This window comes from Eurytemora carolleeae, unplaced genomic scaffold (assembly GCF_000591075.1).
Source record: "Eurytemora carolleeae unplaced genomic scaffold, Eaff_2.0 scaffold264, whole genome shotgun sequence".
Classification (NCBI taxonomy): Eukaryota; Metazoa; Arthropoda; class Copepoda; order Calanoida; family Temoridae; genus Eurytemora; species Eurytemora carolleeae.
This window is the reverse complement of record NW_019396670.1, coordinates 270255-285233: the sequence shown is the minus strand read 5'-3', so window position 1 is coordinate 285233 and position 14979 is coordinate 270255. Positions and strand designations below refer to the sequence as shown.

At 33.8% G+C, this 14979-nt stretch overlaps 1 protein-coding gene across 1 annotated transcript; it reads left to right on the top strand.

Annotated features, from left to right (window-relative positions):
- Positions 1 to 836: 836 nt before the first annotated feature.
- LOC111707185 (Down syndrome cell adhesion molecule-like protein Dscam2) lies at positions 837 to 13212 on the top strand. Its single transcript, XM_023480237.1, has 15 exons — positions 837 to 962; positions 1195 to 3066; positions 3211 to 3288; positions 3469 to 3577; positions 3863 to 3949; positions 4046 to 4115; positions 4778 to 4966; positions 5836 to 5947; positions 6661 to 6722; positions 8804 to 8890; positions 10885 to 11006; positions 11514 to 11681; positions 11765 to 11816; positions 12048 to 12293; positions 13024 to 13212. The coding sequence occupies exons 1-15, from the start codon at positions 925 to 927 to the stop codon at positions 13131 to 13133; spliced, it is 3402 nt and encodes a 1133-aa protein (XP_023336005.1). The 5' UTR covers positions 837 to 924; the 3' UTR covers positions 13134 to 13212.
- The last annotated feature ends 1767 nt before the right edge of the window (positions 13213 to 14979 follow it).

Genomic DNA, 14979 nt, shown 5'->3' with positions numbered 1-14979 from the left:
CTTAATTTGTATTATTATTTTGATGTTTTTATTATTATTATTATTATTATTATTATTATTATTATTATTATTATTATTATTATTATTATTATTATTATATTCATTATCATTATCATTATCATTATCATTATTATTATCATTATCATTATCATTATCATTATCATTGTTATTTTAATATTAATATTACTGTTTTATAGGAAAGTGAAGGTTATTATCTGTGTAAATCTACGAATGGAATAGGACGGGGTCTCTCTGCAGTCATTTACATCAGTGTACAGGGTAAACAATATTTATTAAAAAAATTCTATTAATGAAATTTTAATCAATGAATCGAGTTGTGTTTGATAGAGAAAAAACTCATAAACTAATTATTTACGTACAACATACAACAAAATGCAAATACTTTTTTAATCAAAACACGACAATTTGTCCAACTTGTTTAAACCACGGTTAAAACTCAATGGCTCTATGGCTTATCACATTTACACTTTTTATGTCATTATAAGGAATGGAGTATTTGCCACAAACTAAAATTTTCTTATCTCTATATCTTTGATTTTTCAAACTTATTTTATTTGATCCAACACATTTAATTGTTTGAAATTGGGTTGCAAAGATGTAGGAAATATGAAATCTAAGTTAGTGGCAAACGATCTATTCATTTAGGAAATTATCAAAAGTTTAAATAATTTACAAACCAAGCCAAATTAAATTTTTGGGTCTTTTAATAATAAATGGCTTAAAATGGAAAATCTAAACACATTAAAAAAAATGGCTTTAATCAGTCCACCGTGATTACTTAGTATTTATTTAGCGCCTCCTTCCTTCGAGATTAAAACCAGATCCCAGACAGCGCTGAAGGGTGAGAGCACAGTGCTCCAGTGTATAGCCAAGGGAGAGAAACCTATTGGGATTTTATGGAACATGAACAACAAACGATTGGATGGAAACACAGACCCAAGGTATTTATTCATCATACTTTTAAAACATTTAAAAAAAAAGAACACAGCCCATATAAAATGCCTTTACTCGATGATTAGGAAAACTGCCTATTATTTAGTTGAGTTTTTAAAAATGCAATATCTACAATTAAGATTTAATTGTTCTATTGAGTGTAAATTTGTTTCTCTTTCATGTTTATGTTCCTTTTTAAATTATTCATATGCATAAAATATAATGAATATTTGTACCTAGGTATACTATAAAAGAAGAAATCAGAAATGACGGTGTTCTATCCACAATCAGTGTTCGGCGAACCGAGAGATCTGATACTGCAACCTTCACCTGTGTTGCTACCAACGCCTTCGGTAGTGATGATACCATCATCAACCTGATTATCCAGGAGGTTCCTGAAACCCCAAGTGAGCTCAAGGTTCTAGATAAATCAGGACGGAATGTAAAGCTCTCCTGGAAGGCACCATACAATGGGAATTCTAACCTTACAAGATACCTCATTGAGTATAAACCTATCAAAGGAACCTGGCAGAATGATATAGATCGTGTACTGGTGGGAGGAGAAGAAACTATTGCCGGAGTATTTAGTCTCCGACCTGCAACCTCCTACCATTTCAGGATAGTTGCTCAGAATTCAATCGGATCCTCCGGACCTTCGGATACCATAACTATAGAAACCGACCAGGAAGCTCCCAGTGGACCTCCTGTTGATATTCGTCTATCCTCTGCTGATCAACACACGCTGTCGGTTAGATGGAAGCCTCCTCTCAAGGAACTATGGAACGGAGATATTCGGGGATATTATGTTGGATACAAGAAGGTAACTGCTGTTCAGGATCCCTATTTGTTCGAAACTATCGAATTCATAAAAGAACGCGGAAACGAGCATTCTTTACAAATCTCCAACCTGGAAGTCTTCACCCAGTACTCTATAGTTGTACAGGCTTTTAACAATATTGGAAATGGACCTTTGTCAGAGGAAGTTACTGAATTTACAGCTGAGGGTGCTCCTTCTCAGCCTCCAGGTGAGGTTATCCTCACCCCCCTGGCCTCTTCTACTGTCCTTGTTGAATGGTCTGCACCTCCCAAGAACACTGCTAACGGTAACATCAAGGGTTACAAGGTGATCTATGGTCCCAGTAAGACCTGGTATGACCCATCTACACATGACAGCAAGATAGTTCCTGATCTCAAGGTAGAGATCCATGGTCTCAAGAAGTTTACAAACTACAGTATGCAAGTCTTGGCTTTTACCAATGGTGGAGACGGAGTTCGTAGTCCCGAAGCTTCTGTTACTACGAAAGAAGATATCCCGGGAGCTCCACAGTCTGTTAAAGGTTTAGCCATGACAGAAAGTTCTATTCTGATCAGCTGGCAGCATCCTGAAGAACCAAACGGCAAGATCCTGGAGTATACTGTGTATATTCGTGATACAGACAGGAACAGAGATATTGCTCCTAAAAGCTACAAGGTTAATGTTGTACAAATGAGCTACCACGTGGACAATCTCAATCAGAAGACTAGATATGAATTCTGGGTGACTGCCCATACATCAATTGGAGAAGGTGCTCCCTCAGCAAAGGCTACTATTCAACCCACTTCAAGGATTCCAGCAAAAATCGCATCATTCGATGAAATCTTCACCGTTCCTGCTAACAGAGATATCAAGATGCCTTGTATTGCTGTTGGAAGCCCTGCTCCTGAAACTGTCTGGAAAGTGAATGAGGAGGATTTTGTGAAGACTGATAAAATGCGACTCCTCCCTGACGGAAGCCTCCACATCACCAACGTGAGCAAGGATGACGCTGGATCCTACAAGTGTATTGTCAACAATAAGTTTGGCCAGGATATGGTGACACACACCCTTGTTGTCAACGGACCCCCTGAACCTCCCATGGTGATCCTCACCGCCCAGACAACGGACACCATCACCTTCAAGCTCAAGTACGAGGATACTGATGATGCTACTCCTGTACATGGGTTCAAGGTCAACTATAAACCTGAGTTCGGAGACTGGGAGCAGAAGGAGATTGGTTTTGGAACGGATGAATTTACTCTTCAGAATCTCTGGTGCGGACAAAGATACCAACTTCAAGTCTCAGCGTACAACACGTAAGTTGAACCATTAGCTTTATGTACTTTTAATCAACAAGAGCTAAACCCTGACTTCTATGGAATGATGGTTGATCATTTTATTTATTTATTTATCTCTGTGTTAGTTTTAGATGATATTTGTTAATTAATTTAAATATTTAGAATTGGAATTGGTAAACCATCAGCTATTGTGAATACAAGGACCAAGGGTGTTGAACCAACAGTACCAGATGCAAGAAGGTAAGTCAGTAAACCATACAAACAAAAGGGAAGGTTGGATACAAATTAGAAATTACAGCTTATTTTAAAAATATTCTCAAAAGTGATAATACTGACTTAGGCAATATTCATCAACTTTATGGAGGGGAGAGTACTGTATTGAATTCTATACTTGGTTCTAATCTGTGACCATTTCCTTAGGTTCCTGGAGGTATCCGCAGGCAGTGTAACTCTTCACCTGAACGCCTGGCAGGACGGAGGTTGCTCCATGCTCTACTTCATGGTGGAGTACAAACCTAGATCTCACAAGGTATACTCAACCCGTCCAACCTTTAGGATTCTTCAATACGGAGATTAGATTATAAATTCATTCTAGAAAAAACTTTCCTTCAGTTTTTTGTCCGCTGTTTCCCATTTCTAATAATAAGAAAAGATGTAAAAAATAATGGGGAAAATTAAGAAAAAAAAACATTTTTTTAAAGCAGCATTTTTCTGTCTTATTATTATCCTTTATGAAACATAAATCTCTATTTCCCTTCAATGATGCATTTAAAACGACGAAAAAAAACGTATTTTAATTTTAAATATTATTAAGGACTGGACCCTTGTATCCAACAATGTGAAGCCTGGTGGAAACTTTGTAGTTTTAGATCTAAACCATGCTACATGGTATAATCTCAAGGTAATTTTTATTTTATTATTATTATTATTATTATTATTATTATTATTATTATTATTATTATTACTATTATTATTATTATGATTATTTAAATTCCAGGTTACTGCTCACAATAACGCTGGATTCTCTACTGCTGAATATGAATTTGCCACCCTAACTTCTACTGGAGGTATTTTAACCAATAAAATTATGAGATTTACCTTAAAAAAAAGTATTCTAACGTTTTCATTCTAAAAAAATGTTTGTTTGTGCCGTTAATAAAATCTATCTTTTTACACTGAAAGAAAATTAGTTTCTGAGTTAGTTTTGTTGATATTTTTAAATGGTTTTCAATATTTCCGCGTAAAGGTGAGGGGGGAGGGGTATAAAGCGGGAGGTTAACAGGTCTCCGGGGGAAGGTTAAGATGAGTGATAAAAATGAAAATTAGAAGATAAATATATAAATAAAAACTGTTTCGATAAATCTTCCCCTGGCCCCTGAGACCTGGTAAATGCTAAACTATTTAATAAAATTACTCATCTTTACCTTCTTAACGGGGGGAATATACCTGGGGAAATGTTGCAGTACAGTACAAACCGTCCACTACTTGTAACATTTCCCCAATGGTTAATTTCCCTCGTTTCAGGGACACTCGCCCCTGCTCGCGAGATCGGTGACGACCAGGTCAACCTTGCCAAGGACACTCTCATGAACTTCGTGACAAACCTCAACCTAATCGTCCCTGTAGTGGCGGCTCTCGTTGTCATTATCATCGGGATAATCGTCATCTGCGTGATTCGGACTCGACAGAACAATATGATGAAAGGTGAGTGATGAAATATATATTCTAGGCACAGTATCTCCTCCCTACGGAACAGGACCTAACTCTGAGGCAAAGTCTGGGTTTCCTGGAATCCCTGATTGGTTGGATCTAAACATGATCGTCCCCGTCAGCGCCACCGTTATCGTGGTGTGCGTGGGGATCCTTGTTGTATGCGTGGCAATGTCACGAAGGAAGGCCCCGCCCCTCATGAATCCAGGTTATATTTCCGCAATGGGATTCTAGTTCCTGGGTCCGATGTAGTTTAAAGTAGGACCTAGAAATTATAGAATAGGAAAAAACTTATCCGACTCAAATAATGCGTTAGTATAGTTTAAAAAAAATAAAACATAGACATTGTGCAGTTTTTACACAGACCAATTTCCCTTTATTAGTTTATTTTAACTATTTTCTTCACAACAACAGCAAACACACATCAGATTATTGAAATGTCGTCTTTGTATTCGCCAGTTGTATGGGTACCACTTTATGTTTAGCACTTTTTAACTGATAATATTTTCTGATGTTTCGCAGAACTGTTCCGTTTTGAGTAATAAATTGGTCCTAAAACAATGTTTTTTAGAAATTCTGGTCCTTTTCTACAGTTTTTGTAACTTTTTCATTCAATAAACCTAGTTCCTGTCTCACAGTTAAATATAACCAACCCCTATGCTTCCCTCCTTAGTTTTACTCTTATTGTTAAATTGTAATATTTAGTACAACGTATTTTTACAACGGTACAAACTATTTACAGCTTAAATTAGATGTTTATGTTTTAATTTTGGTTTCTCTAATAAAAACTCATGGGTCGGTAATGTTAGTCAAAAGGAGATATAATAAATAATCATCTAATTTTTTCTCAGAATAAATATTATTTTAGTTTTACAAAATGAAACCATTATCTGAAGAAAAAAATAATAGATAATTTATTTATGATAAATAAAATAGATGAAATAAGTAATTTTCTAATTAACTTTTCGAACTAACATAATCCAATTGTAGTTTTTTCAAAATAAAAAGTTGGCTTTATTAAAAAAAAAAATTGAATATCTAAAAGAATATTCAACATGAATCATATTTTGTTTGTAGAGGAGTATGCCCAGTTCTACGGCGCTATGAACACGATGAACGGTAGAATGGTAACTATGAGAAAGGATGGATTACCCTACGAGGATATGGGATATGTTCCCCCTCCGAACAGGTGAACTAACGAAAATTTTTTTTTTATATTTTATTCCTTTTCTTGCCTTAATACTGTTTTGGAAAAAGACTTATCCTAGGTCAAAACTTGTTTTATTTTAATCTAATTCTGTGTTTAACGTAAATTATTATTGGATAAATTTCCCGTCAACACCAAATTTAAATTTAACTTAAGGCCTTTAACTTTATGCTGTGGAATGGATCTCGAGATCAGTCTCCAGGGTGTCCCAAAAAACATGGGAATTCAGTGACGAATTCGATATCGTCTTTGTTATGAATTAGCATTGTAATACCTAATTTCAAAAGCCATAATATTATTATGTCTGCTAGAGTTTATTTAATGAAAAGGGTAAAAGACTGCAAAGATGTGTCTATAATGTCTCCGCAAGATGAACAGTGAATACGGACAAGTTTACTCTGTTTGTATACTGCAATTTTCTTGTTTTACTAAGTACAACCGGTTGCAGTCAAAACATAAACAAACAAAATGTGAACATAGCAGACGAAACTCTTACAGATTACAGCTTTCTCAGTAGGTATCACTATACTAAATCAAAGAATTGTTTAAAAAGACGATATCGAATTCGTCACTGAATTCCCATGTTTATTGGGACACCCTGTATGATGTAGCGCTAACCAATCCAAAAGTTTCAGTCTTATTCATGATTTCTCTCAGAAAATACAATGTTTTCTCTCTAATTTTGAATAAATTAGGAAACTCCCCCCTGTCCCTGGAATGAACTCGAACTACAATACTATTGATAGAATCAAGAAAGGTACAAAGTGAATATTTTTTTTGTTAAACCATCCAGATGAAGATTTTTCAGGGATTATTTTTTTTCTGTATTTAGTTAATAATGATAATTGTCTAATTCTAATTTTGTGTTTTAATTAAACTTTAAAACTACATTATATATTTCTTAGATGTTGGACATTTTAATTTGATTTTTTTTTGTTTTATCATGATTTTAAAAAACAGGCATGATTTTATTTATTTAAGTTTCATTTTTGGTTTGAATTTAGGAAAAGGTCAGGATGTGTACGCAGCCCGAGCTGCCTATAATACCTGGGATCCCAGGAAATCTCAGGGTCCAACCTATGATGAAATACCGTACGGGGATGGTCCAGGGCCCCGGGGACCTATCCCTGATGTGCCCTCGCATTATGCCCAGGTCCCCCCCGTACCTCAGAGACAGGGTGGGTAGATAAACACAAGTCTGGTTCTGGTTTTGGAATTATAGTAGTCTGGATTAAAGGGAGTGTTTGTCAAATTTTAAGAAGTATGTACAGTTAAACAATAATGAGCCATACATCGAAAGAATTTATCAAATATCGTCTTGACAATTTTTCAATGGTTTTTTACTATTTTACCTAAATCTCAGTAATTGCGAGAATAAATAAATAGCCATGAATATGCGGGAACAGTTTAAAAGAGCTCCATATAATCATTTAAAAAAACTAAATATCTGCAACATTCCATTATCAGAAAGTGAAGAATACGATATTATATGAATTCTTTCGATGTATGGCTTATTTATGGGTTAACTGTATAAGCGTATTTTCTCGATTCGATGCTGGAATTCACCATCAGCAACTAAATATTTTACCAATAAAATCAATTTAGATTTTAGAGTTCTCCATTTCAAAATTTACGAACACTCCCTTGAGCGAGTATATTTATATCTAACTAAGACGACATTCTAAGTCCTAATCACAAAATTTTACAGGTCTTAGTCTTAAATCTTTAAATCGTTTTGGAAACCTAGTGTCTTCAATGGGGTAAAGAAAACTTTTCTTTGAGAAAAATAATGGTTTTACAATGTAAGAGCTAACGATATTTCCAGTTTTAGGATTTAAACTGTTTAATTTGCTCTGTCAAGGAAACCTGGTCTCTCAAAACATTAACATTTGTTGTCCACAGAAACTAAATTGATATTAAAATTTTCACAATTAACTAATGTTTTGTGACAGAAACTTATTTTGTTTGTCTTCTAGATATAATTTACACTCCTATTGTTGAATCTATTAGAGAGATTGTTAAAGGGTTCATTTTCTTTAAAAAAAACGGCTTTGTTTTCAAAAGTAAATATTTTCTAAGTTATATCTCATATACCATTCTCAAATATCGATACATTACCATTCTCATAACTCGTTTAATATAAAAAACTAGAATTTTCTTCTAATGGTGCCGATCACTACTTAAAGGCGCAAAAAAGTGACTGATATTGTTTCATTGTAAACTTTCACAATCCTCTCTCTCTCACTCTCTCTCTAAAAGATTCAACTTTGTTTTGTGGACTAATCTTCGGTGCACTTCTTCCTACTAACATTCTTCCTTTCATTACATCCTGTTTTCTTTTTACAACAAAATTCCCTCTTCCATAAATCTTTTTACCTTCCTTCTCTCCCCTCCACTCTCTCCTTTTTCAGGGCTTTGTCGTACTTAAGTGATGGTTTAGTCTTGTTTGTAATATTTGTGAAGCTAACTCGGAGAGAAAAATTACCCGAATGAGTAAAACTCATTCGGGTAATTTTTGTTAATTTTACCGAACAAGAATATTGTAGTTAGAAAACGATGGTTTGCATGCAATAAAGTATCTTTTTGGCCAAGTCAAGAAAAGACGATACTTAAATTCAAATCTTGTTTTATGCACAATTTAAAGACAAAAATGAAAAATATTATTATTAAAACTGTTTGTAGAGAATTGTTTATATAAGATTTTTTATCAGTTTACAAACTGTTATCAACTTTGGATCAATTAAATGATATTATTATCATATTTAGTGGGACACAATACAAAAACAAGAAATATATTTTCAGATTATTTTTCATTCATTTATTCCTGTATATTTTCAGCTGGAGGATCTATACCAGGACAGGATGAAGATATATCTCCGTATGCAACCTTCCATCTCCTTGGGATGAGAGAGGAAGCTAAGAACGGTAGGTTAACCCCAACATCCCTAGGTTAACCCCACATCCCCAGGTTAACCATAACCTCCCCATGCAACCCCAGCTTTCTAGGTTAACCCCAATCTCCAGGCAACCCCAGCTTTCCAGGTTAACCCCAACCTTCCCAGGCAACCCCAGCCTCACCAGGTCAACCTCAACCTACTCAGGTCAACACCAACCTACCCTGGTCAACACCAACTTATCCAGATCAACCAAACCCAATCAGGTCCACGCCAACCTACCCAGGTTAACAGCAACATACCCAGGTCAACTCCAACATACCCAGGTCAACTTCATCCTTTCCAGGTAAATCCCAACCTACTCAGATTAATCCCAACCTCTCCAGGTCAACTCCGACCTCTCTAGGTCAACTCCAACCTCTCCAGGTCAACACCAACCTACCCAGGTCAACCCCAACCTCTCCAGGTCAATACGAGCCTACCCTGGTCAACACTCTTCAGGATTATTCATGTAACAACCTCTTAGCGGGGGAAATAGTACACTTATTTTCTAGCATATATATATGAAAGACATACGAACTATGACAGTTTAGGAAACGGGCATATGAACGGTGAGAACGGTTTTGAAAGGTTTATATGAAAGGAAAGAAATAGATTTTTTGAGAAACTTACATATTTATTTCTTCACTTTAGGTCGTAGGACAGATACATACTGGCAATATTTTACAAGTTACAAGGGTTTATATAGACTCGTTGTGTGTGCGCGCAAATATTCAAGGTTTGCAGAACAATATACAACTAATTATTTCTTTCCTTTTATTTCTTCCTTTCTTAAAAATGTTTGTATTTTTGTTTTGTTTTTGTTTTTTTTCAGACAATTATTAACCCCTTATTTTATCTTGAGTGAATAACTTTTCTGTACAAATTTCTAAAAATGTTTTCTCATAAACAGATTTTTTTCAAGTTCTGCACTGTTATGTATATTAGTTACCAAAAACGGAAACCATACATTGTTCTATGGAGAGTTATGAAAAAAATTAGTTTGTAGTAATTAAAGACATTCTTTAATGACTTATGAGAAGGTGTGCACCCCACAACTTTTTTGGGAAAACAGGATGTTTGTTAGCTCGCCATATTGAAAGGTTTAAATGAAAGGAAAGAAATAGATTTTTTGAGAAACTTATATATTTATTTCTTCACTTTAAGTCGTAGGACAGATACATACTGGCAATATTTTACAAGTTACAAGGGTTTATATAGACTCGTTGTGTGTGCGCGAATATATTTAAGGTTTGCAGAACAATGTATGTTTAAAGGGGTAAACCTCCAAGAATATGCTGATGCAGTATTTTAAAATGCTGCAGTTTATCACTAACTAAAAGAGTTTAGGAAACTGGCGTATGAACGGTGGAAACGGTTTATTACTAACTAAAATAGTTTAGGAAACGGATATATGAACGGTGGAAACGGTTTATTACTTATTAAAATAGTTTAGAAAACGGATATATGAACGATGGAAACGGTTTATTACTAACTAAAATAGTTTAGGAAACGGATATATGAACGGTGGAAACGGTTTATTACTTATTAAAATAGTTTGGGAAACGAATATATATGAACGGTGGAAACGGTTTATTACTTATTAAAATAGTTTAGGAAACGGATATATGAACGGTGGAAACGGTTTATTACTTTTTAAAATAGTTTAGGAAACGGATATATAAATGGGGGGAACGGTTTATTACTTATTGAAATAGTTCAGGAAACTGGCATATAAACGGTGGGAATGGTTTATTACTTATTTAAAGAGTTTAGGAAACTGGCGTATGAACGTTTTATTACTGACTTAAATAATTTTGGAAACAACATTTGAACGGTGGGAAGCGTTTATTACTTACTAAAATAGTTTAGGAAACAAACATATGAACATTGCACAATGGGAATTTTTGTATCACTAACTAAAAAAAATTGAGAAACGGAGATATGAACGTTGGGAACAGTTTATTACTTACTAAAATTATTTAGGAAACGGACATATGAACGGTGGAAACGGATTCCAAACGATGCCTCCAACCCCTGGAAGTGGTCCAATGACTCCCCAACATCACAGGCAACAACAACAACAGCAACAGGCGCAAACCATGCATGTAAGATCAGAAATATCCGGAATTTAAATTTAGCAAAAGTTAATTTCATTTTATCTTGCATGTTGTATGCTTTCTTTTTTCATAAAAGAGCTACAGATTGAAGAAAACGAAGGATTTAAAACATTTTATATTACAGAAAAGCTGGGTTTTTTTTCTTTGGAGTAAAATAAAACTGCAGGAGATGCGAGGTCCAAGTCATACCAGTAAATTCGACCTTATTGCTTATTGTTTCAATATAAATCATTTCTTTTATTTAATTACTAGATAATTCATTTTCATTAACAAAGAACTGACCTATTTATTATGTCATTTTACGGATTTATACATTTAAAATTTTTTAAAATCTATTTTGAAACCTGATGGCGTAAACCTTTGATATAACCTAAGATATAGGGATTAGAAAATCAGAGTTTGTGGCAAAAACTCAGTTCCTTTAAAATGAGCCTTCATTAATAAGTAAAACGAAGAGAACGAAGCAACAAACCACCAATCTATCTATCTATCTAGGCCCGGCGTAGTATGCCTATCCAGCAAGGTGGAGGAATGCAGCTTTATGACGCCCCTAACTGCGACTATGAGCCCCCTAAGAACTTCCAGCAGAACTTTGGCAACCCCTACGATTGTCCTGAAGGTTTCTACAACGGTTCCCTCATGTCCTCAGTCGGATACAGTCAGGTTATTTTTTTGATTATTATTATTTTATTATTATTATTGTTATTATTATTATTATTATTATTATTATTATTATTATTATTAAGGTTGCTGATTACTCTGGAGTGCCCGGGCAGATGATGACCCAGAGTATGCATGGTAATCTTGCAGAAATTATTGCTTTTTGTCAAAATGAAGACGACATATTAAATCATTCGTTTAATAAGTTGGGACAGGGCCGACAGAGGATTAACACTTTGAAAAAGCTATTTATGAATTTTTGTTTAGAATTTCTATATAACCATAAAATTTTAAATAAAGACATATAACGTTAATTTTTTTCTTTATATATAATTTCTCCGCACATTTTATATTTCTTGATTATTTTAGGTCAGATGCCTCCTCAGCCACACGCTGAGTACAGCACTGATACTGTTATCTACAAGGGGGGTCCCCCGCCACCCGCCAACATGAGAGGACCTCTGCCAGCCGCCGACGATGAATTCCCACCGCCGCCTCCCCTGCGAAGCGCTGATACAAGCTTGAACGACTCGAACTCGACAACCCAGAGCAACTTGACCAGCGAGTGCAGCGAGGCGGAGTGCGACAGGGAGCCGCTAGTCAGGGAATCAAAAGGTCAGAACTTAGGAGCAGACTTTTTTATATTTTTCTTAAATTTTTTTTCTTAAAAATAAAAAGGTTCATATTTGATGTAAACAACTTCAATCAAAACATTTAAGTTTAGTTATTTAAGTGCAGTTGACATCCTAATATACAGGGTGTCCCAATAAAAAAGCATGGAATTAAGTGACTACTTCTTTTTCGTCTTTGTGCCACACTTTTTCATTAACACGATTTAAAAAGTAATTAAATAAATTTAACCGACAATTGTCTTGGTCCAATATTTTTTCACCAACAAAGGAATTAAGTCTTTGCAACAAATCCCAATTTTCTAATACCTATATATCTACAACAAATTATGTAAACCTTTGATATTTCAAACTTTGATCGTTTGATATAACAGAAGTCATAGTTTGAAATATCTAAGGTATACAACATTGGGTTGTTAAGATATAGGGATTTAAAAATCAGAGTTTGTGGCAAAGACTCAATTCCATTGACGGAGATATTGAGAAATCTATTAAAGAAACTACTAAATTGTTAAAATGTTTAAACTCCCTAAACTTGAAAAATACAAAGAAAAAAAAGACTACTTTTTGGTAAGTTCATAGGACGTTCGAGTTTTTGTCTTGTCTGCTTGGGCCATTAGTTTGATTTGTTCAACTATTTTTGAAAATATAGATGCTTACTTATTTGCCGTTCGTTACAGATTTCAATATTCATTAACATTATATATATGTGTTAGGTATGGATCCCAGCAAGGAGCTGACTACGGAGGAAATGAGGAAACTGATTGAACGAAACGAAATCGTTCAAACTAACGGTCTCAAGCCATACAACACCGTTAACGTTTAAATACGTTGCCCGATATTACTGATCATAAAGGATAACACACATGTTATCACCAGCGCATTAATAAACCGAATAATGGGAAGAGAAACACCCAAAATAAGCCAAGTATCGGCAACTAATTTACTCTAAAAAAGTCTCAAAATTTAAATTTGTGAATTTAAGCTTTTGCATTTTTATTCACAGCAAAGGTGTTTTTCCATCAAAGTTCTTTTTTACCATGTAAATGTCTAGTTAAATTTAATGTTAAGGAAAACTTGAATATTGTTGTTTAACCCTTTTAATGTTATTCGCTTAACCTATTTATAAGGTGCCATATTTAAATAGTTAAAACTGGAGTTTAAATTAGAAAAGTTGTAGATTTAAACGAAGCCAGTGAAGATAGAAAAATGCTCGTCTGTATTTTCTCCTAAATCAAGAATGCATTTTTGATATTTTGACCGTTCAGAAATTGGCGAATTTTAAAGAAAACAAATGGAATCTTTCCTTTGCCCATTAAACTTTAAAAGAAATCTCTAAAAATAAGTCTCAAAAATCAAATTGAAAATGTGATGAAAAGAAATTTTAATTTTTTCATTAACGCTCTCTAAATTGATGTGTAAAAAAATGCAGCCAAAAAAGTTTTATACTTAAGAGATTTTTAATATAAAAAAATAGTTTTAAGGGAAAAATTGATATTAAGATGCGGCTCAAAGAAAAAATTAACTTCCACCATCGACAGAAGAAAAAAATATTGGTGGCAAAATAAATTTAAAAATATCAATTTTAACTGTTTTAACTTTCGAGCATAAATGTATGTATAGTGATACAAAAGGANCCCCATTGTTAATTAAATTTCAAGAAAAAACTAGTATCTATCTTTACAAAAATTGCGAGAAAAAATCTTATCAAATTAAAATATCAAATGTGTAATAATGTCTTTTCATTCAATTCTTTTCCTTGTAACTTTACCCTTTAGTGTAAACAGCAAACTTGCTGTTTAGATTTAAAACCTGTTTCTAAAACAGTTTTATTTCTCCTGCTTCCTTCAGCTTCAAGCTTATTCAAACCAGCTGCTTTTTGTTGCATTAATTATTTAATATTCACAGTTTGGTTCAGTGTTTGTTCTTAACACGTTAAAACTAGATTCTACAGTGTGTACCAACAAACATAAAATCAGATTCAATTCCATTGTTATATCAAATGTTTTTGGGACTAACTGTAGATCAGGAGTAAACACAGGGTAGTTCAGTATAATCAGTGTTAATTTCAAGACAATTATTATCATCATCTTATTATTTTTCAGAAATACTATGATTAGCATTGATTATTAATTTTATTAATTTTATTAATTCATTCTGTTATTAAATGACTTGTAATTATCAGAAACCTTTCTAATTATTGTACAGCTGTACACCCTTGTACATAATTATTCACGTGGTACATAGTGTCCTGTTTATGCAAGTAGAGTGTGTACAGCTTCTTTATGTATTTATGTACATTGTGTCTATTCCTAATTATTCTGCTTCAGTGTAATAGTAAAATAAAGTTTTTTATAAAATAATTTCTCTAGTTTTTGTGAGTTGTTAGTAAATTTTGTGCATTGTAAGCACAAAATTTAAAACAAACTTGGAAATTTATAAACAGTTTATTTTCATTTAAAATTCGGTGATGGTGATGGACCGAACCTCTGTAGAGTAAAAAAGTTGATGTTAGTTCCACATTTATTGAAAATGTATTTCGATCTGGGTTTTCCCTCGTCAGTTCTAACGATATAATAACCATCAAAATCGATAAAAAAATATAAAAAAATGTTTGTTAAAAATCACAAGGAAATAAACAAACAAAAAAGATTATTCAAAATAAAAATTTG